Source organism: Charadrius vociferus, unplaced genomic scaffold (assembly GCF_000708025.1).
Source record: "Charadrius vociferus isolate BGI_N301 unplaced genomic scaffold, ASM70802v2 scaffold650, whole genome shotgun sequence".
Taxonomy (NCBI): Eukaryota; Metazoa; Chordata; class Aves; order Charadriiformes; family Charadriidae; genus Charadrius; species Charadrius vociferus.
The window spans coordinates 3,475,046-3,502,010 of NW_009646736.1; the positions used below are offsets into that span (position 1 = coordinate 3,475,046).

Consider the following 26,965-nt stretch of genomic DNA (forward strand, 5'->3'; position numbering starts at 1 on the left):
TTCCACAGAAGATAATAAAGAAAAGAGACAGGTTTATTGCGAGGATACGGACCCTACCTACCACTGCCTCTGCTCTTCCATGAGTACAGGCCACCTCTATTACGCAGTACCTCTCTCATCTGTCTTAATATTTCCTTTTTTTTTTTATTTTTTATTTAAGTAGATAATGCAGAATAGTTGAAAAGCATTAACTCAGGGGAAACAAAATAGAAGTAGCTACTAGAAGCCAGGCAGCAACTGCTCAAAATGAAATGAAATTAAGGATATGAAAATATGGTTTGACAGGCAGAGGTCTTGAGCAGTAGGACATGATTCTTCTTTCACTGAGAGGGTTTGCTCCACTGACTTGAGCTCAGTTACTCTAAATCAAGGGGCTCAAGGGCCTTGTGACAGCACACAGTACGTCTAGTCAGCTTTATAATGCTAAATTTCAATTTCTTAAGTTCACAAATGTGCAAAATGGATAAAGGAATTAACGATGATGAGGAAATCTATTCTGTTCAGTTTTCTCTCAATCCCATGAGCACACTAACTCAGTTAATGCCACCAAGGAAATAGAGCCATTTAGTAAAACAAAGCAGTCGATTAGATTAAGCTGGCCCCGCAGGACAGCAGCAGTGCCGTAAGCTGACGGGAAAGGCCCTCACACGGCAGTTACAATTGGTCACGAATTGAAATGTATTTCCATTACAGAATGCCTGTTCATCAAAATCTAGATCTTTTACAGAGATTGGCTGATTTTGAAGAAGTTGCTATAAGATGCAGGCAATCTGCCAGCTTACTTGCCCAGCAGCACGCCTCCCCCGCCGCCCGGCAGGCAGCCCCTGCCCTCCTGAGCTGCCCTGTCACTGCCGTGGCGAGGGCTGCCCTGGACTTCCAGGTTCCCACGTTCTTTGCAGCTTGCCAGGAGAAGCAATGGGGAACCCGGGATGAGGTCAGGCAGCTCCACGGCTGCGGGGTCCGGTATCCACTGCCTGGCAGCATCCCCCCGTGGCAGCCTGCCTCAGCACTGGGGACTCCGCACCCCCCATCGCTCAGGATGCCAGATCTCAAACCTCACTGGAGCAGAATTTAAGACAACCCAAAACCAAACAAAAATCAAGTCCGTTTGGATTTATCTTTCTCTTCAATCTAATGCCAGCAATGGCAAAGCTTGGAAATAAGTCACAGCCACCGTCTAAATTGTCTGCCTTTGAGCAGAAGGCCAGGAATCATGGGCTGTCTGATTCTAGTGGCCAAATACATTAAACAGAATAGGATCAGAAAGACTGGATGTAAATTACAGCAGTGTGATCGAATTAGATTTTAATAGTAGGGAGAAATTCCAGCACTGGCCAAACCACCACTGTGCTGAGCAAACAGACAAGTATATGTTATGGAATAACATGTTTTCTGAGTTCCTGAAGTATATTTGGGAACGACCAGGGCTTCGAGTTTTATCTAATCCTGAACAGTAAATTCACTCATACAAATGTCAGAGAAAAAAAAAAGGAATTGGTGGGAGGGAAGTAAGGCCTTATATATAAATTAAGAAAATCTTAGAGAGCTCTCGGGCAACTTCTGGCTCTCCCTCTAGCAATGAAGATAAGATAAATAAATGAACAGGCAAACCTAAGAGAAAGAATAATACATATTTGCCTTGTACTTACTGAAAAGTCATCATCGGGGAATAATATCAGATCCTTAAACTGGTTATCTCCAAGATTTTTTTCAATCTCTGTGATAACAGCTTCATAATCCAAAGGTTCCAAGAGTCTGGGTTTTTCCTGCTGTGTAAAAAAAGAAAAGATCAGGCAACCTCTCTACACTCAAATTTGCCTTCCTCCTGCTTCATAAACTAAGATCTGCTGCATTTTTCCATTTATTTTTTTTTTTTACACCAAAATATGAATAACTTCTTCGCCACCCCGCCTCCATTCTTCCCAGCTTGTTGCAGCTGAGCTCATGCGAGAACAGTGGAAGTGAGGAAGGTGAATCAGTTCTAACAGTCACTCTCCATCTGACAACTCGAGAGCAATCTGTCAGCTCATTACAGAGACCAAACCCACCACATTAACTTACCTGTCATACCCAGGACTACTCTCTTCTCTTTCTCCGTAAATGCATGTAGGCAAATAGACAACAGACACAATTTGAACTGAACACAGATACGACTTTGAGCTAGTATGTTTTAGGATAAGTAACCTACTAACCTTCACTGTCTTACACAGTCCCACCTCTTCAACTGCTGGCAGCTTGTGAGTGCCACCACATTGTTTTACTTGGAAATAATTCAAGGTTATTCTCCTGGAATAAACTATCTGGCACCCAGCCCCATGGTTTCTCTGGTCAGAAATGAGATTAGTATCATTGCAGCAGTACTATCACTGCCTGAAGCAGAGGTAAAGTAAGAAACCACCACAGGAACAGCCAAACAAAAGTAAAGTCACACTGTCTCAAAACAGAACCCCAAAACAGAAAAAGAGAAGCCCATCTGACATACTAGAATCCATTAAACAAATGAACTCATGTATTAAACAAATGAACTAATGTATTAGAGTGACAGCATTTGCTTAATTCAAAGACTTAAGCATCAGAAAAAGTAAATGAGAAGGAGCAACAGAACTGCTAGAAAGGATGGAAAAGCAGGTGATGAGAGGGAAAAAGGACACCAGTGGACAGCATTAAGTTGTGCATTAAGTTCTATTTTACCCACTGTTCTTGTACTGTGCTACCCGTAAAAATATAAAGTTTCCCTCCCTCTTCTCTAAACCAAAACCATGGTGTACTGGAAAAGAAAGCTTTCATATCTCTACAAAACAAATTTTTCCAATGGACAATCTCATGATTCTCCATCATGTCTGATCATATATATATCATACACATATGGTCCATTACACATATAATGGTCCAAATATACAAGTCTCTCCCTCTTTTGACTTCATTCTAGAGAGTTCCTGTTTTTTCAGTAGTCACAGTCATCTCAAGATTTCTCCCCAGCCATTGTGAACACTGTTTCCCTTCTAAAGTAAGTTCAAGACTCCCTTTCGTATCAAATACATCTATGAAAAAATTCATTAAGTATCAGTAACACAGCCACACCAAATAGATTAAAACACTGGGATACACACATTCCTAGAAAGTTATTCGATTGCTGAACAGCTTGGGAACTCGTCCAGATGAGTCTTGAAAACCTCCAAGGATGGAGATGCAGTTAAAAAAGTTGGAGCTGTTCCTTCAACAGTTCAGTCCATTAAGTCTCTTCTCAGTCTATTAACTCTCTTAATCCTGTTTGCCATCTTAAGAGTTAATAAACTCCTAAAAATCATTAGTATTTAGCATTCACAGGCCAAAACCCCTATCTACTGATGCCGAGACATTAAAGACTTATAACAGTAATAAGTAGAACTTTTTTGAAAGCTCTTTCCCAAGGAAACTGGTTCATGAATGTTGCCGTGAGATGCGAGGGAGAGGCGGGAAAGAGAGGCAATACCTGACCTACCTAAATTTGCTGTATCCCTAACTATGAGCTCCCAGGAAACCACTAAAAGATCTGTTTGTATGAACAAAATAGAAGGGGATTCTGACATACAGATAGCGTGCTAGATTCCTTCCTGGATGAATCTGGAGATGTATAAGAACAGTTGTCTCTCTTGCCTTAGAGTTATGAAAGGGAGATTGAATTAGAAATAAAATTTGGGATTGTTAACAGAAAAAAGAAACTTATCTAGAGGGAGTCCACTCTAAAACACAAAAGGCCCAAATAAGAAGAAATTTAGATTCTGTGACAGGACCGTATACCAGTGTGTGATGTTCAAGTAAGACAAGATACCCTACTAGGACACATGAGACTTCATATTAACCCAGCCATGCTACTTTAGACTGTCCCAAGCTGGTATTTAGCCCTGGCCAGAACCAGTTGACACATTAATATCCAGTCCTGCTCAAGAAATGATCGGGCTGAGTAACAGTCATATTCTTTAGTGATGTTTCAGTCTGCTGTTTACTGACAGCGGTTCCCCACAGGAACATAATGGGTTCATCCAACCATCTCACCGCGCTCAGCTCGCTCTCGTTTCCTTTCAAGTTATGCTGAGTCACAGCAGTATCCTTTAGCCATGAGTTTTAGACTCTCCTTCATTAAACCTACCATTGTATCTATCTATTAAATATTCCTATATAGACATAACCTTCAAGGAATAAAAATACGAAGAGCAAACACCAGTGCACACTGAGCTTACCATCTCTTCTGTACCACTGATTTCAGGAACGATGCCCAGGTCTGAACAGAGTTCACTCAGTCCAACTTTAGCAGAAAGCAAACTTGTGGTAGCATAACTGTTACCTTCAGTAGGAAACCTTATAGCAACCACTTACAAGAAAACTCAAAGTAAAAGTGAAAAAATACACGTGTCGACATTTATGAGGTACAAGTGCTTCATGCAGGCATTTTTTCTGTGTAGCGGTTTCACTAAAACATGTACATTTTCTGCAGCAAGTTTGTGATACTGACTACACTGAAAACTCTCCCTTCCTAGAGCAGATACTCTTGGGCTAATGGTTTTGCAACAATCTCAACTTTTAATAAGTCAGACGTGCCACTGACACCATAAATGTCCACTCTTCAGAGAGGCATCAACACAATATTAATCTAGGTCTGATGCTCCTTAGAAACGTCAGGAATGTTAGCTTTCAAAAATCTCTTAAAAAACGTAAAGTAAGCAAATGACGTAAGTAGCCAACTTCCTATTGAAGTCATAGACTAAGAGCGAGCTGGGGAATCCCTCAAATCTTGGGACCTCTCTTGAAACATGGGGGAATCCCATGAAAATGTGTGGCATTTACAGGTTCTCTGCACCAACGGAAACTACCCTTTCTGCTAGGGTTGGAGAATAAAGAGGTATTCCTTCTTCCCCCTGGAAATCCCTGTGAGGCTGCGGTCAGCATAGCTACGTCTCCTTCAAAATTAACATCACAAAGATGTTCAGATGCAGGTGCAGGCAGGGTAAAGCTATGTCACATTGGCCTTTCTTTTCTCTTCAGAAACTGGCAGCACTCCGAAAGCCACTCCTGAGAGCTGTCTGAAACACGCCAGGGAAAACTTCTTGACAGCTGCAAGGTCGTTTACATGAGACAAGAATGCAACTTGAGAAAACTCTGAAGCAGAGAAACACAGCGAGAGCATGAACATCGCTGTTCCCACAGAACTACTTCTCTCGCTCTCGGGGCTGCAAAGTGCATGATCTGATGGAAACATTTAAACAGATGTTAACAGAGAAGTCTTATGAGAAAGTTTACACATCTGAAATGTAACTACATGTAAGTAGATGTGAGATGATCAAAATTACTGCAAAACTTTTCAGTGAAGCACTTCAATATTTATGGTGATGCTTTTCTATTGATGCAACGACAAATTCTTCCTTCCTTCCATTCTTCCTTCTGCGGCATTACAGCAAAATCCTGTATAAAATGCAATACTGTATTATGCCATTTCCCAGAAAGCAGAGATGCAAGTAATAGCCCAGCCTCCTCAATACACCACTGCGGAGAGAGTGCAGTCCAGTCCTTGCCAACATCAAGCACGACAGTGTAATAAACACGATGCCTCTCTTTATCAATTCTGCATGTTCTTATAAACCTTGAGACTACGCAATGTGGACACCGACTCCATCCTTTGCAGAGCCAGTAGTTTGGATTTGGCAAAGCTTAGCACTGCAATGCCCAGTATTGCGTTTGCGATGGGAAGTGGCAGCTGATTTAGTTAGCAGTTTATCTTGAGAAGCCGTGAAACAACTGCTCGGTTCTCCCGTCACAGGCAGACAGAAGCAGCGATGTTGGGATTAGCGAATTTCTCCCCGAGAGCACTAGCAGAGATTTGTAAATGAGTAGGGCTGATTTAAAGCTAATTTAATAACCATAGTGCTGCCTCTTCTCAATTTAACTTGTCTGTTCTTTTTGGAAACAGACCAACCTAGCAATCTGTGCCAAGATCGAATTATGCTGGCTTGGGTTTTTATAATGCTTTTTATATTCCCTATCTCAAGTGAGTAATGAATTACATTTAGTTGTACTGAAACGGTTGTGAATACATCTAGTAAAAAGGCACTCTCGGACTCCTCAGCTGCTACAACAATCACAGCAGTACCATTTACCTCACACCCTGACAGTGTTGTGAACGTACTTCTGTATGTTGTTGAGCCAACTTTTCCAAACTGTCTTTGAGTAGTGAAGAGAGCTTTAACGAACGCCAGAGCCAACACCACAGAGGGATAATCACTACTTAGTTTCACATGAGTGAAACAGCCCAGATTCCACCGGTGACGTACAGCTCAATCACCATCATCTTCTGGTCTAGGTACAAAAGCATTATTTTTCCCAGTAATAATGACCAAAAATATCCACATAAATGATTTTATGGAAACCAATATGGTACCTGGCTTGCCTCCAGCTGCACAGACATTGTGCACTGATGCTGGTACACATCTTTTCTTCATAATTATAGGATAAAATGACTTCCATATCATCCTCCTGAAGTTGTATTTCTGTGAACACTCATTAAAGGAGGAAATGATGTAACCGAGACCAGTAGTCTCTGGACAGTCATCCCAAGCACTTCCCTGTTCTAAAAATAAACTCCACCAAATGCTATGATTTTCTAATGCTTTAAATGACGTGTTATTCCCAGACACCAAACCCTGAGTATCTAAAATTTATTGAACTTAATACAGATGTTTAAATGAATTTCTTCTCTTCCCCATGCCAGGAAGAAGAAAAGTAAAGAAACAGATACACAGAAAGAATTCAAGCCGATGGACTTCAGTTACCTGGACTAAAATATCTTCATGCCAAGGAGGATCCACTGTATGTACATAAAAAGAGGCAAAAGAATTGTGATAGCAAGATTGGTCAAGATCAAGCAGGACTCTGATTTTATATTTCATCCAGGCTATGGCTTGTCTAAAATTTCAGTTCATTCTAGTATACATTTGAAATACTGAAATGGGCTAACTTACAAGAGAAAGGGCCACTTAATGAAATAACAGCATCACCTTCCTTCATTTTTTTATAGACTTCTCAATGATACTATTAACCAAACCCAATCCCACTAAAACTCACAACAGCAAATTAAATTACTTTCTGGGATGACTTCTGCTTCTCGCATTTCTTGTTCTTCCTTTCCTTTCCCCAGTTAAATACTGTCTCTGGCATAATAGATGACTTTATATTTTTTTTATATGGTTAATATATGTAGTTAATTTTACTCCACCAGGGTGGGCCAATTTAAATTAAATATTTCTTTGCCAAACCTGTCCAAACTGAAGCTAAAGAACAGTCGAGACTCCATGACTTTTGGAGGAGGTGTAACGCAAGTGCTGAATATAACCCTGTCTCCAGATGTGCTAGTGAAACAGCCTGCCCAGCAGCTCCGAGGCGTGCTAGCCACAGCTGCCTGAATATTCAAGGAGCTGAAGCTGAGCATAGAAAACCATTTGCTTTTTATGGAGTCACCAAAAATTTTGCTTTTTTGTAGGACCAACGTACATCTCTATTCCTCGTTAGGCAGCACAGCAGTTTGATGCCTGGGGCGACTTCCACGGGAAGGGTATCTGCACTGGGCACACCTTTTCCCCCTACCAGCTGAGCTGAGGGGTGAGCATCCCGATGACCCTCCGCGGTACTGGCAGTGAGTCCCACGCCAGCAACTGTACCCAGTGAGCAGAGACAGCGCAGCCACACAGGGATTATGGTGTCCCCAACACCCACAAGCATCTGAGCTGGGAGTGACAGGCCCACAGGCCTGCCCTCTCTCCGCTCCCAACATGCTCCACATTATGCTATGGATTTTCTTTAAGGAAAATCAGGTTTACATTTCAAGTACAGGGGAGGAAATTCAGGGCCCGCAAAAGGTATTTGGGCAAAGGACAGGGAAGCAAAGCCAGAACCAGCAGACAGATGGTCCCTCCTTTTATTTTAGATCTCGCCATTTTTACGATTGCTTGGCCTGGTATACATCTATTTACAGTCAACAAACTCTCTGGCCACGTTACAAAAGCTACATTTGGCTCAGTATCCGATCCACAGTCAACAAATGCATTAAAATTAGTGGTACAAAGAAAATTTTCTGTGACACCCCCTCCCTTCCACCCTAAAACACATGCACTTGTCAGGTCCAAAATGTTTAATTTGTCCTGTCTTTCAGCAAACCTTGGCGAATTGCATTTGGAAAGAATCCAGCCAGTCTTTCAGGGCTGCACAGCACAACTGATACACTCTCCAGTGTCAGCGGTGAAGCCAACATGCCAATAAATTTCATTAAGGGGATTGCCAGTTCCCACAAGATTCTGGTACAGAGAAAATTGCAAAGAATTACAAAAAGATTCAACCCCCCAAATTCCTCGTGATTTAGAAATTGGTTTCCAAAAGGCTACAGAACTTATTAGCTTAAGCAGAGCAAAAGCAGGGGAACCTGGAAGATCCCGCTGGGAATAAAGAAAGTCAAAAGTCATTTTCTTTCATTAAAGCCTCTTTATTCAAAGAAAACCCTGATGGACACAAATAAGGGATTTGCTTGACTAAATGAGACTTACTCTGTACAAATACAGCTGGGATGGGATGAATCCTAATTGCTTACGTTGGAAATTACCATTGTTTTGTGGATCAAAATCAATACAGGTCAACTTTGCCTATTTTCCAACTGTAAAAGTTACTCTATGATAACTCAGTGCTCTATTTGAAAAATAGAAACATCTCTCATCTGAATGAGAGACCATTTTCATTTTAACTGATGGGCCAGCTGCAGCCACCGGAGACTTCAGCGGCACACAGACACGTAACTTCTCTAGCGAGCCAACCGACTGGCGACCAGGGTTAAGACTACTCAAACCACAGAGACGTGTTCTCAGGCAGCTGGGAGTGACCTACTCTTTCTATTACCTTCTATTTCTCAAGTTAGAACTCATCGTTGCTTTCGTTATGAATTTTGAAAGCACGAGGGTAGAACTATCTCAGTCATGGTAAAACGCGTAAGCCACACAGGACTGCTGGTTCAGCCAAGCACCCGTGCTGGGGGGAAAGAGGCGACGCTTCATGCTACACTCAACGTAGTCATAAATGTTTCCTGAATTCGGTTTCTCAACTACGATTATACACCTGGCATTGCAGCCTCACTGCACGGCTTTCTCAATCTGGAAGACGGACATGTACGCACGTGCATCTTCAATGACCAGCACTTGCCATTTTAGACATTAGATAAAACTACCAACATAGTCTGCAAACTATTCAAGGTCACAAGAAAACAGCCCACTTGTTCTCTGTGTTTATGTGGTAGCTGAAAACCCTTTTTAGGAAGGAGACAAACAAATTTGATTGAATCAGATAATTACCAAAATCAGCGTTATCATGCCACTGACAACAAGACGTCTAAAGAAACTGCTAAGTTTCTAAATTAAATTTCATGTATTGGCTTTTCAAAATGTCAAAAATGACAGCTTCAAAATAGTGAGTACTTCTGAAGCCTAGACTAAATATTTGCACATAGGTCACTTCAGGGGAAAAACAAGAAAGTCTTGAAAAGTATCTTAAGGGTTTTTTGTTTGTTTTTTGTTTGTTTGTTTTTTTAAAGTTGAATTTACACAGACCTCTAACTTGGCAACACTCAGTCGCTTCACTCCCCTTACCTGACCTTAGCCAGAGGAAAAAAAAAAAAAAAAAAGTGCAGTTATAGCAACTAAAGGTTTTCTTTAAAGCTACCACACTGAACCTATTCATAAAGAAAGCAAGCGAAAGCCAAAGACATACAGACATCTGAACAGACAGGTAGGATGCGCTGGAAGGGGACTGGGGAGAAGGGCTGGAAGCTGTGGGGGCATAGCTGGAGCGCTCTGCCCGGCCACTCCTCATTAACGATTACTTCACCCCACGGAAGGAGAAGTGAATTGTCCTCCCTGGGAACCACAAAGGGGATGCTGGACTGAGTCTAGTTCAGCTATTCTGGAAACACTCTTTGCTTCATGTTCGCTTTTTCTAGCACAGTCTCAGGCGGGCAGATTCATGGTGACCAACAGGAACATTAACAAGACCTTCCTGCAACCTGCATGTAGTGGATTTGACCAAAGCTTTTAAGCTTCCAGTAGAAAGTTTATGTAAACAGCACTTCTGACTCTGTCTGTGTACACAAACACACATACATTTATATACATAACTTCACATATACAGAGAGAGTCATTGTAGTCCAAGGAAAACCTACATTAAAAAAAAGATAATCCCAATTTTTGCCTTTAAATGGTACTCAGATGACCCTCATAGCAAAGGCAGAAACCCAGCTCTGACACCTTACGGAATCTATAAAGCAATAATAGACCTGGTTATAGCAACAGGATCCGACCAACCCAGTCCCCTCCATTTGTGCAGACTGGATGAATAAGGGAGATGGAGCGATTTACCCGCAGTCATCTGTGTACAGGTTCAGGGGAAGGCCAGAAGGGAGGCTATGGCGGTGTTCCTGGCCACTCGCTCCTCCACCAAGCTCAGTTAGCACAAACCTGCTGATAAACCAAGGGTGTATTTTACACAACTCCATGCAAACCACAGAATTGTCTTTAAAAACATTTTTATTTATTTTGAAAATAAAGGTTTCTTTTTAGTAGACCTTGTTTTAAGAGTACATAGGAGACTTTTTAAGGACTGAAGGAAAAACTCCAATGTCTGTTCATTAGATCATGCTCTGACCCTAAAGACTTTGATCACTATTGTAAGTCTGATGATGAAGCTGCAACAGAGTGCATAAGCAAACTACATTGCCCATTTTCATTCAAATACTAAAATTTAGATGTATGAAGTCCTAGACCTGCAGACTGTCAAACAGCTTTTTTGAAAGGGGCTCAGCCACTTCAGAAGCCCCTGGAGCAAAAACAACTGACAAAAATGTTTGCATTAGCTCTAAATAAACTTTTCAAAAATACCATTTGACTTCTAGAGAGTACTTATTACTAAGTCACTGTCCCGTAGGGCAAATCTCATATATGCTGTTCCGCTTCATTTTACTCAGTGAATATCTCCCTTTTTCTACCTACACTAGGGTTACTTATCTCTTCATGAGTTATAGATATCTTACACACTACAAATCTGGGTAAATAATTTTATTTCCAGAGAGGCTTTATCTGTAAAAATTAGTATCATCTATACGTGACCATTATGAACTCAGCTCTCACAATGACATTAAAATTATAATCGTTTCCTTCACGTCAACTACCCTCCCAATCAATTATCTAGCGACCAAGTCATTTACACACACAGAACATAAATGAGAGCAAAACCTGGTCAACCACACTGCACTCAAACAACAACCCACTATCAATTAAAACTAATCAGATCATAATCAGTCTTTCAAAAAAAAAAAGGAGTTTCCAGTAAACAATACAAGGCCATCTACAGAAAATACAGGCCCAAATGTAGTCTACTAAGAAACGCACTCTTTGAATAAGGGTCCCATACACAAAAGCCTTTACAGCTGCAGCAGGAACTAACGCCACTTTGAAACCTGCAGCACTGGAGGTGCGGAGGACTGATGCATGAAGTAGAGATTAGCTCCTGGTTGACAGCAAAAAGTGCCCGTAGGCCAAAGATTTAACATGCTCCAATTATGAAATATTGGGTAGAAAGACACAGGTCACAAGCCACAGAAATAAAGCCAAGTGTGACCGCGTTTCCTAAGGGCTAAACAAGCTATTGAGAAATACGCTCGCAGAATAACACAACAGTGACCCCATCTTAGTCTATCTTATGTCTGAAAAGAACAGAAATCAGAACAGATTTCCCTGAAAGCCCGAGTTATGTCTGTGACATTACAGCAGCCAGCCTCTTCACGGGAAGTGCAGTGTCAACCACAAGTCTCTGATGAAAAAGGCACATTGCCTATTTCCAATTAAAGGCAACAAGCATACGGTTACAAGCGCTCTAAGTTTTTACTCAGAGTATGATACATTTTATTGACTCTTAGAAATCACAAGGTAAAGGTTTTTTGGCATCACTAAACTGAACAGACTCTCAGTTTCTGTTACCTGAGGATACAGGCAAAAATGAAGAAATATATTCCACTTTATCTGCAGGCAGGCTACTCATTTATTGTTACTATTCAGGCTTTGTTTTATTTCCAGCCATACTTTCCTGTAAGGCTTCAACCACTTCTGGTGAGCGCTATTCACGTATAGTCAGGATTTGCACAATAATGACAAAAATCCCTCCCAACCCATGTTTAAGAGGATAAGTCAAGCAGCGGTGCCTACCGCCTACCAAAGTCTCATGAACTGCCAGGGTTAGATGCTTTCCACAGCACTACCAGCATATGTTCTTGGGACCCACAACCATGAAACTTGGTGTTTTGACTGTATGCCAATAGCTCCGGGCAGCCAGAACTACACTGTAAAGTAGCCTTGTCAAAAAGATCCATTTTGATGTAAAATATCTATCCCAAATGGCAGCTACTCACAAACAAAACCCCAAAACTCTAATAGATGAACCATAGACCATCTTAACCAACCTGTGACCAAGTGTTACAACTGCAAAGTTATTTTCCTTCCTATTTAAAAAAGTTAATGAGATTAATCTTCTTCAGTGTATTACCACTGATCCTTTGTTGCAGTGGACATGCAGAACAGCCGTGAAAGAGCTTCCAGCATGTACACGCAAGTACAGCTTGTAATTGGATATACAAAACTACAGAAGAAAACCAAATGCCTCTTGCCATGAAGAAAACAACCCATTGTCTCCAAATTATTCTTGGGGAAGCCATTAAACGTTTGACATCTAAAACGATCTCTCAAGTTAAGAGAATACCCTGAAAGCCAGTACTTGCCTAAGGCTTCTCAACAGAAGGCTCTAAGCGTTTTACCTAAAATTGTCTGCAGTTTTAATCTCATTCAGAAACGCTTAGGCACACCACAGTTAACGTGAGCTGCCCAGTGCCACACAGTGCAGTTAGAGGAGGTGCAGTCCTGGCCCAAAGCCATCAATGGCAAAGCTGCTGTCCACCTCGTGGGGCAGAACCTCACCCCAGCTTTCCACCAAGGGCTCTGGAGCTTTCTCCATTTGCTCCCTGCACTGCAGGAGGATAGTGGCTTTCTCCTCCTCCTGGCCTCGAGGGGGACAAATTGCCCCTAGCAGATTGTGAGATCTGAAATGGCACAGAGTAACTTCCTACTCCAGAACCAGCATAATGGATTTACATGGAACTACCAAGCACGTGTTACCAGGCGCCAGAGAGACTATCAGACAGTGCTGCGATCAGTACATGCCTGATCGACAATGTGATGCTATACAACAATTTCCCTAATGCACTTGAGTTCTGTAAACTCCTGAACTCCGCGTGCTTCAGTCTCAGGCATCAGTAATCATTCTCCAATGTTTGGTCCCTCATCACACAGATTGGCAAGACTCAGTCAATCCTACATACACACCAAGGAATAAATCCTACTCTGTCCTACATGTAGTCTGAAGAGTGTTTGATCTGGAATTTCTTAGCAATTTTGCAGAAGAGATGGAAGAACGGGTGCATACTCACACAGCTTAATCTGTGAATCTCTCCTTGATTCACTCGCCTAACGGTCCTTCTCTTCCGCCGCAGTTCACTGGGCTCCCTTCTGAATCTCCCGCGAAAGCTCATTGTATCCGTAGGAATTCAAGCAGCAAACAAATCTCTTTAAAAACTGTGCTCCTTTAACCTCTTTCCTTCAACAGCTTCAGCATAACAACTGGAAGCTGCGTATAGTGTTCAAGGGGGAAGTATGTCTAAAACCTACATGCTGTATCCACAGTAACTGAACAGAAAGAAGAAGAAAACCAGCAATAAGTCACTTCTTCCTGTGAATAATATTCTGCTATTAAGGCGAGAGCGTCTCATTAAACCCAGCCCCCAACTCTAATGCAAATCAAAATAGGAAGTTGTGGAAAAAAAATGCTTGCAACTGAACATCTGTCTTTGTCAAAACCCATTATATCCTTTCTCCTCACCACCCTCCCCAACTCGAAAGCCAAAACGACTGCACTCTTACTTCATGCGCACGTATGTCTGCAAGCTAAAAAAGGCATTCACAGCACAACCACCTCCTTCCGAGCCCCGTGGTAGCAAACTGCAATCACAGAGCACGCAGCAATAAGTTCCTGCTGCCGGGCCCAGAATCATCTCTGCTTTTGGACCAAGGTAACAGTTCCGCTTTCAAAGTGGTGTGAAACATCAGTTAGAGGAAGCACCCTGCAAATTCCTAAATGTGCAGACAGTTATAAAAAGGGAAAAATAGATAAATGTATATGCTAATAGCCAAAATACATAGTTAGCTTGTAAAAACCTGGTTTTACGAGTGCTTGTCACCTGCCAACTAAGAAAAATCACTGCTTGCTTGAACCCTGCTCCCACCTCAGGTGAGAGCAAAGCTGCCAGACAGAGCCTGTTCACCAGATGCCCCACGCAGGGGCAACCACAGCAGCTCCCCCACCCCTCTCCCCCTGTGGGGGCAATCACAGCAGCACAGGAGCCCCTCACTCAGTGCCTCAGAACCGCACAGGCAATGGCAGCAGTGACACAAGCAATCAAGCTATTCTTAATTAAGGTAGGAGACTAGCCCAGTGCTCAGCTGGCTGAAGGCTGGCAGGGCACAAAGGTCTTTTAAAACTGAACAAACCCCTTCAGTGCCCACACATGTGCATGAACACACACAGACCCTTTTCTTCTCCTTTGTTCCAGCTGAGGATTCATCCTGCTGTAGCAGCAAAGCTGCCTTCCCCCTATGCATGTAGTCTTTACGTGGCATGCATTAGGTTTTTTCATTAATATCAGTGTGCACAACTAAGACAAATTGCCAGTTTTTCTGCTTTTTAATTCTGGATTTTTTGCAAATTGGACGATGGGCATCTTTTTCACAACCTGTTTCAATTAAGTACTCTGTCTGAGATCTGCAACGTTACCCGGAGTGCCATTTCTTTTTTCTCTTTCTTTCCAGCAAATAATTCTACGAACTCTTTCATGCATTTTTCAGCGTTAGTAACATTTGATCCAAAGTAACAAACCTCTGCAGAATTTCCACATGATCGTTCCACATGCAGGATTTCCACGCCAGGAGAGCAGTCGCACGGAGCCCAGCATGTCTGACCTGACCACTACCAAACAACGCATCTGTCTGATTAGTTTGCTTTTGTCTTTCACAGGTAAAACATGGGGCAACTTCACGAATTAAAACCCCATCTCATCATTATGTTCGTCATTTAGCTTTGCACCTTTGGGAACATCAGCTCCTTTAAACTGAGTGTTACTAGCCTGCTGTGCGACTGCTTAAGACAGATGTCACTGTACTCCTACTTAGTGGTGAAAATTATCTATGTCTGGCACTAGGAAACAGAAAAGACAACAGAAACCCTTTGCCAAGGTATGCAGACATTTCAAGTGGCTACCAATATAGCACCGCAGCATTAACCAAGTTGGAATCACCCTTGTTTTCTCTCAAACCACCATGCTATCTATACTGAGTCCCAAGTGCCTCTCATGTAACATAGTAAACGCAGCTGCCAAGACAAGAGGTCCTTGCCAGAAGTTAAATTTAATGCTGAATCCATCAGCTCTGCTGGCTTAACCTTAAGCAGGTATCAGGTCCTCTCAGAGGCTCCTTTGCCTATCGACTCCTTTCTGTAACTGTCACAGAACGAGCTGAGCTCCATCTCTCCTTTCCTCGGGAAGGCCCTCTCCCAGCTCCTGCCTGCAGCAGCACTGAGAAGCCCTCCCAGGGCGTCCTTTCCACCCAGACAAGGGTCACCACTGCTTTCTGAAACTTTGATGAACTTGTGTTACTCCCAAATAATACAAAAGATGAACTTGGGTTCAAGTTTCCAGCTGGTCCTTATCCGATTTACTCCACTGAGTATCTTCTGTCGAAAGGATTTTCATTCTTAATATTACTAAACCTCATTTATTTCCATATCTCTGACAGCCAGTTTTTCAGACTTGATGCTAAAGGCACTGAGCATTGTATTTTCTCAACACTAAAAGGTTAAAAGGTTGAAGTAACAAATAAGCTACAGCATTCACACAGAGACAGAATGGATAGTCAACAACTGCCAAAAAAAAAATCCACTTTCTTAGATCTGTTTTGAATGCAAATCCCTCTACACTTTTAGTAGGGAATAGCATCATGAGTCAAATGTCCAACAATGCTTTGTCCTGTAACAGAAGTACAAAGGAAACTTCATTAGCATCAGTGTGATTGTAAAAGTTTTCCTAATTTTTCCTCAAAGACTTCTCTATGTCTTCGACTAAAGAAATCAGGTACTTTAAGATGATCACAAAATTGGTTATGTTAGTATGAATAAAGCTCCTGTGTTGCTTTTAAATTTAGAACTATTATGTGTAAGGTAAGAAGTAATATCCATACCTCAAGTTATCCCAAGAAAAGAGGTATTTGGTCACAGGAAATCCACAAGCCTTGGTTTATGTTTGCGAACTGCTGTATCGGATTCATATCGTCAAAACAAGGATGTTGAAGCATTTCAAAAAATGATAAAATATGTAAGGTAATCAACTCAGTGTTTAATTGCCCTCTGCTCTGCTGTCTTTGCTGAACATTTTCATCTGTTCCAAGCATTTTGAAGAAACTTACTAGAATCTAGACAGGAAAAATAACATTTGATGTCTCTACTCTTGTTAAGGAATAGCTATGCATTCCCTTTGCTTCAGAGCCACTAGCATTCAGTTTTCTGATAGGGGTCACGAGTTCTTTAATAATTTTTTTATTCTCCTTTCCTACATTTTTTTCTAGAGCTTCTGACCAACTTAATTTATTTCCCTCTTTAATCTATTCAGTGTCATGCTTCACCGACTTCAGTTTGAATCTACAATATACAGCAATATGTAAAAATGTACTGCTGGACAAAACTAATCCACTGCTACAGTATGTTGTGCAATCATTGGAAAATGAATTTCACTAGTGCTTTGCTAGCAGCCATAGAAAGATACAAAAATTCAGATCCCAAAGTGCGTATTTTCAACTAACATAAAAGACACTCCAAAACACGCTAAATATTCAAGTTGCTGCGTAGCAAATACCAAATTCACCATATTGTCTTTCTAAAATAAAATAAACTACCACCACCCACTAAGAAGGATCAAGGAATGAAGCTTCAGTTAGCCACACTGGCTTTCCACCCCCACCCCCCCCCAAATTTAGAGGAGAAAAAAACAAAAATTACATGCAAAGATCAAATTCACAGCAAGTTTCAGGGAATGAATGCTTCCCTTCAGCTCGGGACTTCTGTCTGGGAGCAATGCTGACATGTACAAACAGAGAGCAAGTCAAAAACATAGTCTCGACTTGTGCCCATGTATATATGAATAACTGCACATCCGCAGGCATTAAGCGCCTAATCCTGACTCAGGCCTTTTGTTTAACAGATTTGAGAAAGATTTTTTAATTAACAAGTAAGAAAACTCTTTTTGCTGGAACAAGGTGCATCAACTATGTATTATGCCTATTCTGAAATGAAAGACAAACCTCTCATAAAAAACTTGCTTCATTTATGAACTAAGACCACCGCAATGGCAGCGACACTGCCAATCAGGCAGTCTCCACAGTGTAGATCAGTACTGAGAAATTTGGCTGACAAACTTAACGCTTCACCACTTGGCAGAGTGCAGATAAGACACCTGCTACTTCCCTTGAATGGCTTGTGGCACTTCCAGGAGGTCAGAGTTCCTGGTAGAACCACAGCAATGAAGTTGTTGAAGAAAAACCAAAGGCTGACAGCCATGCCAAACATCCAGCCCTTGGAGTAGAAACAGAAACAATTCCGCACTTCACAACCATGACTTTAGCATACGGCCAGCAGGCAGCTATCAGCTCTGGTACCGGTGAAAAGAAGAAAAAAATATGGTACCCTGGAGAGGGTCACAAAGGGCATTCTTTAAAAAAAAAAAGTAATTAATTTAATTTTTTTCCTTAAAAAAACACTTGCTCCATATAGCCTTCCAGCCTTCTGTATCCCACATTATGGATGTAGGATGCAGAACTCGCAAAATTTGGAGACCTTGCTGGTATACTCACCACAGTGGATATCCCACAGTATGCAGGCAGTGCCAGTAGATATCCTATATTAATACATACTGATGCTGCTTTTCATATATTCCTCACCTGGTCTTCAATTTCAGGCGCACAGCAAGCCCACCATCACTGTCTGTCGCACCCCGAACAGCCCGGCAGGGCAACGCTGCTACAAGTCCATTCTGCATTTGGACAAAGCAAGCCACGACCGATATAATTTGCCACCCTTTCTGCAGTCAGAGTGCTTGTTAGATATTTGATTGTAGTGAGTGGCAACACACTGCACATATTTTCAGATATGATTGCCAAAAATCTACTAATAGGACAGCGAGACTAAAACTGAGCTGTCAATGACTGTACACCATGTTTGTCTTACACGCATCTTCCAGGCGTCAGGAATAGTGTGTGTTCTGTAGTGGTTTGTGAACACAGCTAAAAATGACACTTGCTAAAGCTTCTTCCTGGACAGGTAAAGCAGATTGCTGCACCGGGACCAGAAACAGAGCATCTACCAGACAACACAGGAAGCCCTAATTACCTCCCTCCCAACCCCTCTGGCATCAAAGATAGGGGGAAGGAGGTGTGGAAATCAAGAAGACATGGTCTTTTGGAATTAAATGTCCACTATTGGTCTATGGTTTGAAAATGTTCGGGTTTTTGTTTTTTTAAAGAGGGTAAAAAATATAAAACCAAAACAATTGAAACAAAAAAGTAAAAACTTTAGTTAGGAAAAACTACACGTGAAGCAACCTTTTGCAAAATCACTCTGGTATTGAATCAACTGGAAGCAAGTTACACTGTTTTTTGAGAAATGTGACTCCACATATGGTCTTACAACTTAAGCTGAAACATCAATGTTCGCATACAAACCCTGCGTGAAGTCATTAGAACAGTTGATGCTGCATTTTGCCTACAAATCCACAGAGCTAGCTCCAACCAGGCAAAGGGCTGGGAATCCATCATGCTAAAAATGCCATCAGCACACAAGGTGAGCTCTCCAAGGCAGGGCAACAATGTCCCTGCACAAATACCCATGGAAAGAAGCCCCTTGTACCTGTCAGAGCTCTGCTAACAGATCTTTGCAGGCAACAACCCCCATGTCAGTGGGGGTTCCAATCCATTTCTTTTCTTCCCAGCCTGGCAGCGTGTTGATCTCAGCTCTTCCTTCCTCTGTGCCTTCACCTTCACTTCATGCCCCAGATATTAGTGCACTCACACGGAACACATTTGTGAGAGACTGCTGTATTTCTGTGCCCTGCCTGGAAGGCTAAAACACACCTTCTAGTTGAACTGGTGGCATCAGGAGCCCTCCGCGGGCTGCACTTGCCCATCTCTTTGTGCATTGACAGAGTTGATAAGATTCATCTGTGGCTGAAAGTGTCCCCTGGGGCGGTGAGGAGAAGACCTCGGGAGGGCAGTTTGGCAGCTCCCAGCATGATCTCACCCACAGCGCTTCAGGGCCCTTACAGCACATATATTTCATTGCCTCAGAACGGCCTTGTAAGCACTCACAAGGGTTTGCTGATAATGCCCACACTCCAAAAGCCACTTTGCTGATTTTTACAGCTCTTAAAAACTGCGTTGCTGTTCTCCCACGCGGGAAGCAGGCCGAGCTGAGCCTGGGAACATGGCTCCACGTGCACACACCTTGCCATTCTCTCCTTGGCACAGTAACATTTCTACCAGCTAACCTCGCAAGAACATAGATGCAACAGCAGCATCATTTCAGCAGCTTTCTGAGCTGGGCACCCACCGGCACCTGGCACAAATATAATACATTCCCTTGCCACTAGACGGAGAAGGATCTTGGAGAACCCGATGATGCAACCCCAAAGGCGTCCAGCTACAGCCACACAGTATCATAGAATGGTTAGAGTTGGAAGGGACTTTAAAGATCATCTAGTCCCAGCCCCCCTGCCATGGGCAGGGACACCTCCCACCAGCCCAGGTTGCTCAAAGCCCCATCCAGTCTGGTCTCGAACCCCTCCAGGGATGGGGCAGCCACAGCTTCTCTGGGCAACCTGGGCCAGGGGCTCACCACCCTCACAGTAAAGAATTTCTTCCTAATATCTAATCTAAATCTACCCTCTTTCAGTTTAAAAACACTACCCCTTACCCTATCGCTATACTCCCTAGTATAAAGTCCTTCCCCAGCTCTCCTGTAGGCTGCCTTTAAATACTGGAAGGCCACAACAAGGTCTCCCCGGAGCCTTCTCTGCTCCAGGCTGAACAACCCCAACTCTCTCAGCCTGTCCTTATAGGACAGGTGCTCCTGCCCCCCTGATCATCTTCATGCAAGATGATCTTCTTCTGGCCTTGCTCCAACAGGTCCATGTATCACCTACAGAAAACCAGTATCGCGGATCTCATGCGTGCTGCAGTCCCTCATCTGTCCTATCAGCCCTCTGGAGACAGCAGCCCGGGGGTGGGGGGGAGCAAGAAAAGAGGGGGTGCTGGCACCGTGCCGTGGGGATACCACCTGGTTCTCTTTGCAAGTGCGAGGGTCCCTGCTGCACAGCGGAGCTGCAGACTCACACACAGCACAACTGAGCACAGTCATCACAGGCTTTTGTTCTGGGTATCTCTGCACAGGTTGGATAGAAATAGGACTATCCTTTTTCTCTTTAGCAAACAAAATGCTGCCTCTTACATAAGCAATCAGGTTGGAAGAATAAACTTTCCATTAGCAATGTTGTCCTGCTGATGTGTACAAAAGCAAAATATGCAATTACTTTAAATTCTTCTTTAGTTTGATCCATTGGAAAATTTCAAACATTACCCTTTTGTTTTCATCTACTTGGACTGGAATCAGCCCTTGATAAAAAAAACACAGTGATGAAGGGCCATAAAAGGCGATTAAATAATTTAATCATCTAAATTTACTATCTCCAGACATATCGATGCTGCTGTGATTTTGGCTTCCGCTGCATGCTTGTCTGATTGTAATTCTAATACTTTCTATTCATGTCCATGCTACGTTGCAGAAATTATTTTTCTTTTTCTTTACCAAGAAAAGCTCAGATCAAACAACGTCTGGTTTATAAAGGGAATCCACATTTTCACCCAATTTTCCAGCTGGAATAACTGAAGCAAAAGGAGGTCAGGCAACTCACTCATTTACTCAAGGTCAAAAATCAACATCTACACAGCCGTTAATATTGATATAAAATACCCTGGGATCCTCTTCATTTTTTTTTTTTCTACATACTAAAATACACTCCCCTCCATATACACGCAGGCTGACTGTACAACCATTCTTGCATTTGGTATCACATACTTGTACCATATATTCAATGTTACAAATTCCTGCACAGTCTCTTCTAGTGCCTGTGGATATCTTAAGCTATTAAGAAAGCAACTGCATGCAATGATTCATCATCTGGATCCTGTAATTGAAAGCTAAATAATGGCATTTTGGAAGAGAGAAAAAGGACACATTTCTAAAGCAGATAAGCAAGATTGTTTTCTCATTTTAGCAAAAAAGGAGTGAAATATAAAACCCTGCAAGTCAGATTTACATTAATTAAGTTTGATATGTGGAAAAGAGAAGAAGACAACTTGCATCCTTTTGACATTCCACTTCTCTACTGATCTCTTGGAACACAGAAAGCAAAACCGTATAGTTTAATAGATAGTGCCAACACCTCATGTGGTATCTCTCAATCTGACATAACTTCCTGTATACCCAGAGAATTGTTTCACCTTTCCAGGCTTTGTTTTTAATTTCTTAATTAAAACATGCTAATCCTAACTGAAGCCTATAATAAATGTGCAATCTTCACTATTACCAAAATAAGAAGGTAAAAAAACTCTAGGAAAATACCGAAGTGGCCGTGATTGGGATCCCAGAGTGAGCCCTACAATTTGTGAAAACCTGTGTAAAGTTATTAAAACGAAATATACCCCCAACCTTGGCGAAGAAAGAAATAGAATATAATCCACCAAGTTCTACTCCTTCAGTTATCCCAACCTCACAGCAAGGAATACCCGGTGGACTGCTGCAGGTCCTGATGCCCAGAGAGGGTACCGCGCACAGCCGACTCGCAGTACAGGCCCACGCGCAGCTCTGCAACCTGTGACAAATGCAAAACAACTCACGGGAGCAGAGTCAACGAAGCTGACACACCCGCACGCGTAAGAAGCGAGACAATGCCAAGTACCACACTATCTCAGTAGCAAATGAAGTACTGAAAATTCACCTGGATGCCATGCTAAATTCCAGTTTGTGTAAACACGGTTACACCAGGTCAGGTGAAAGATCATTTAACCCAGATTCTCCACCTGTGAGAATCTACAGATGCTCAGGTCAAAGTACAGAAAACAGTCAGCATAATAGTATTTCTCCTGAATACTCTTCCAATTTCCACACGTGCAGGTTCCCAGACTGAGATGGCATCTGCATATTTACTAGTTCTCAAAGACTCAAAGGTTTTTCCAGTCACTCTTCAAACTTACACAGACACTACAGATGCTAAACATTTTGTGGCAAGGAAATCCAGTTTTATTACCCATTTGGTGAATTTCTTTTTCTCCTGACTTGCCCCCCATTAGTTTCATTTGATGATCCCTACTTCTGTTGAGAGAAGAGACTGCAAGCAAAGTCTACGTGTCTCTGACCATTCTTTATTTTTATGACTTCCATTACACCCCCTCATAGTTATTTTTCAGGCCAGTCCAGGAACAGTCTTTGCCTATATACGCAGTCAGGGACTAGCTTCACTGACCTTCCTCATCCTTCTCTGTGATTTTCCAATTCCTTTAAGTCTGTTTTGAATTGTATGAGGTATTAAAGCCCTCCCAAGAAGCTGCTATAGAACTCTGATATCCAAGGAGAGATCAAAAAGCAAAATTTATTTATGATTTCTCAGTGAGCTGGAAAGCAGGACCAAAACCATGTCATCCTTAACACAGTAAAGCTGCTCTAAGCTTCCAGGTCTCAGTCTCTGCAAGGCGAAGAGCTGAATCATAGTAATTCCTCTTCCTTAGCCTTCTCCAGATGATTCTTTCCGATGGGATGAGCATAAGCCAGTATTCCCACCCTTGTGTTTCTCCCCACTCCCACATCTTGCTCTTTGTATCCAACAAGGAGAGTCAAGCCTTTTCACCTTCACTCTTGCCTTATCATCAAACCTGAACTGGTCATTGACAACCTGACCCTGTACCAAACATTTTGGGGTTTTTTTTGTTTGTTGTTGTTAGGGTTTGTTTTGGTTTTTTTTTAATTGGAAACTCTGGGGCTTTTTTAATTTGGAAATTCTGGAAAGCCCAGAAAATTCCCTCTTACTGTAGAAGTAGGTGGAACATCCTGACTCTTATTTCTATTAGGCACCACTTGAGCTGGCTACAAAAGAATTGGTCAGGAACTCAGAAGCTAAGAGGTTAACTTATGATTTCCAACAAATACACACTACAGCCAGGCATAAAGAAGTGCCAGAAAAGGACGTGGATGGGAAATAAAGCAGAGTTTGCTGCAGTTCCTCCTCACTCAGCTCCTTGTTCTGCCTGAAACACTGCAGACACCGTCTGACTCAAGGAGCCAATCCTTTTGTGAAAATATTTCCAAGAAATACAGTTGTCTTTTGAATGCATTTTACAAAAAGCAATGTTTAGCCACCAATTCAGATTCTTTTTGCAGGCTCATGTAACTTAAAATTGCCTTTGATTTCATTTAAAAAAGGAAAATTGGCAAGCACTTAGTATGTACAAAAGCTTTTGGCAGCTTAAAAATACTGTGTAAAGAAACTTCTCAGTAGGAGCCGGTACAAACTTTTATGTCAACTCATCTCTCAAACATTTCATTTGGGCAGGTCCTTTTTGGTGCATTTTTCAAGAACTGGCTTTTTTATATAGTGAAAACATTTTAGAATTACATTTTATTAACATATACTTACAGTTTCAATTAGATTTGGAGAAGTAAGGCAAAAACGTATTGGTACATTTCCAGGCTTGGATTCACTCTTATCTTTTACACAAAAACCAGATTTAAGCACATGTTAGTAAACATTTCTAGAACTACTTCCAAATAGTTTTTCAGTTCAAACTGCATTCATGAGTTTCCTCTGTACTTTGATACATTCTGCTAAAATATTTTGTATTTATGCAAGCGTTTGAGGAATGAGCACGCTATCTGTCAGAGCTGCTTGGTCAGAGGGTTTCTGAACAAAAGCAAGTGACAGATGCACAAACACTCCAATCAGGAGTCCTTCCCCAACTGATGTCTTTGCTACATTGTCAGCAGAAACAAAATCAGGTGCTACAAGGGGCAAATGGTCTTCACGAAGACTCAGATGTATCATGAAGAACAAAATAGATAGTATATTTTAAATATTGCAAAATTCATTAAAAGTCTGCAGGGAAACAGTAAATATTTCCTACTGGATGTAAGAGATTCAAGGTTAGGATTACTTCCCCTTTATCTTCCACACATCTGCAGCACACATTCATCCGAAGGATGTGTTACGGAGCACATGGCTCACACCTGGGAGCAGAGAGCCAACCGGGGACTCGGCTCCTTTCCTAACAGGTCAGTTAAAAGATAAAAGCAGACCCGACTGCAAGGTTGTAGGGCCAAAGAAACCAGACATTCCCGGCAACAAACAAGCCTTTAGACAACTGCTTAGATCACTGCACCTCCTAATGGGCTGTGCCCTTGCTTAAAACCAAAGAGCTAACGGTGGTCAATAACCGGAGGAACTCAAGCACTGCAAAAGCCAAAAGAGAGTCAGAGCCTGAATAAGCGAATTCAGGCACAAGCGCCAGCTGGCAGGTGGAGAGACCGAACAGGCAGCTGGATGCTCTGTGCCTGGTTGCTTCTTCTAGGGAGCTCTAGGGAGATGAGAAAAGGCTCCTCAAGCACGCGAGAGAACGGGTTAAAGACAGGAAAAGAGCGAGGGCACTGAAAAGAAAGAAGTGCAGATCATCCGTGTGAACACTTTTTATTCTTTACCTTCAAGTCACAAGTACCCAAAAGCGAGAAAAAATAGGCCCAATTCCAAGCTCCATTTCTCCCAAGAACTTGTCCTCCTCTGTAATCCCATTAAGATCAGATCTCCTATAGAGATAGCTGCAATGCATGTTTGCACATCATTTACTAATGGAAGAAACATCTCAAAAAGGACAGAGGAGCCTCTCGTTCCAGAAATCTATATTTCAGTAATTAATCTCTTTACTGTTAAGTCTTACTCTCTGAAAGAACTAATTTTAGCATATAAGTCACAATCTGTGGAAAACATCAAGGTAACACCAAACCCTTATTGAAGAAAAAGTTATGAGTGATTGGTGACATGATGTTCAACTCCCAACATTCTAGTTTCATAGCTAACCACTCATTGATCCAGCAAGGCCACACACATTTTCCACTCTAATTTCAAGGTTGGTTTTTGGGCGGTTTTTGGGGTTGTTTTTTTTTTTTTTTTGGAAAGAAACGCGCAAGCAGCACAGAACTGCACTTCTGATCCATTTTACTACATTAAGTCAAAACCTTATTCTGCTGGATTTAGGTACGTATAACTGAGAACTGAATCTGCCCATCTCATCTTCAAGCAAGTATCAATACTAATGAAAAGAAAATGAGCACAGCAGTTGACAGATGAGAAGTGAGGAAAAACAAACACCAAAGGCATGAAGTGTTCAATTCAATTGGTTCCATACACTGTATTCAGAGTGATCCCCGAGGCAGAAAAAGTCTGAGAAATAGTACAATGGCTATTTTTCATCGAAAACCACACACACAGAATCTATTATGTTTTAAGCTAACCACAAATTGGCAATAATTATTAACAGACTGCAATTGTACAAGTAAGATACTGCACACAAATTTGTTCTGTTTAGACAGAACGTAACATTTTGTTCTGGAGAGGCACCAAATTAACAGGATGAAAAAAGTACATTTTTATAACATGCACTGATTTATAGAATTCCCTGACTTTAAAATAAGAGTCCTAGAAGGACTGAAACAATCAAGCCCCAGAACAACGAAGGAATCGGTTTCTTTCTGACTGGAAATGTGTGCATGTATGTACAGTTACCACACCTCAGCGTAGGAGATCATGGTCCACAGTCTGAGCCAGCTTCAGCTGGACTAGACTTGGAATAGTGCCCTGAGATGATGTCAGACCCTTGCCACCCAAAACATCCTGAAGTATTCATGTGACACCCTTTGGTGCTGAATCCTAATCCTTTCCCCACCATGGTCCTCCTTGTTCCAATCGCTAATTCAAGCTGGAAGCCTTAATTATTCAAGGAAGTGATTCAAAAGCTAGAAGATCAGGAACTGTTCTTGTACTTCCTAGACACTCCGCCTTCGTCCATCTTCCTTAGCTCCAAACCCTCTGAAGACACGGCGCGTGTTTCTGTATTTCTGAAACAACAGTACTGCAGTGAACAAGAGTTCAGTTACTTGAGTGCTTTGGCAGAGAATTCATTTCTTGTTTCACTCACAAAAGCAGAGCTGCAGCTGCCAGTTAGTACTGGCTGACAGGCTCAAATATGCTGAAATGCTGCTTAGCCTTAGAAATGAAATTCTGTGTTTTGCCTTTACAAACCTTTCTTTGCTTAAGAGAACACCAAAACCATTCGCCTGTGTTTGTCCAGTTCCTCTTAAGCTACAGGAGGTATTGCAACCTGGAACTAGTCTGTATTCACCCACGCACTGGCAGTAGTCATCTAATAGTCATGAGGTGGTGACGCCTTTCGTCAAAACCTTGTACGATTCAGGAAATGTAATCTAGAAGTCAGAATCTCTTGAGAGTTTTTAGAAATCAGGTGGCAACTCCCCTGGGATGCACAGAAAAACACAAGCTCCCAATGCTAGCTGCACTAGGTTCTACAGCACACAGTAATCACGCTTCAGTTTACATTGTAGATGTACTCACAGTATCTACTCCTCAATTTAACTTTCTGCCGCAGCT

The 26,965-nt window shown here is 42.0% G+C and overlaps 1 protein-coding gene across 1 annotated transcript in view; it reads right to left on the reverse strand.

Annotated features, from left to right (window-relative positions):
• Positions 1-26,965, reverse strand: part of DOCK10 (dedicator of cytokinesis 10) — a 136,324-nt gene that overhangs the window by 100,622 nt on the left and 8,737 nt on the right. The window contains exon 2 of the mRNA XM_009890246.1: positions 1,650-1,769. Coding sequence (XP_009888548.1) covers positions 1,650-1,769 — 120 coding nt within the window. The remainder of the gene's footprint in view (positions 1-1,649; positions 1,770-26,965) is intronic.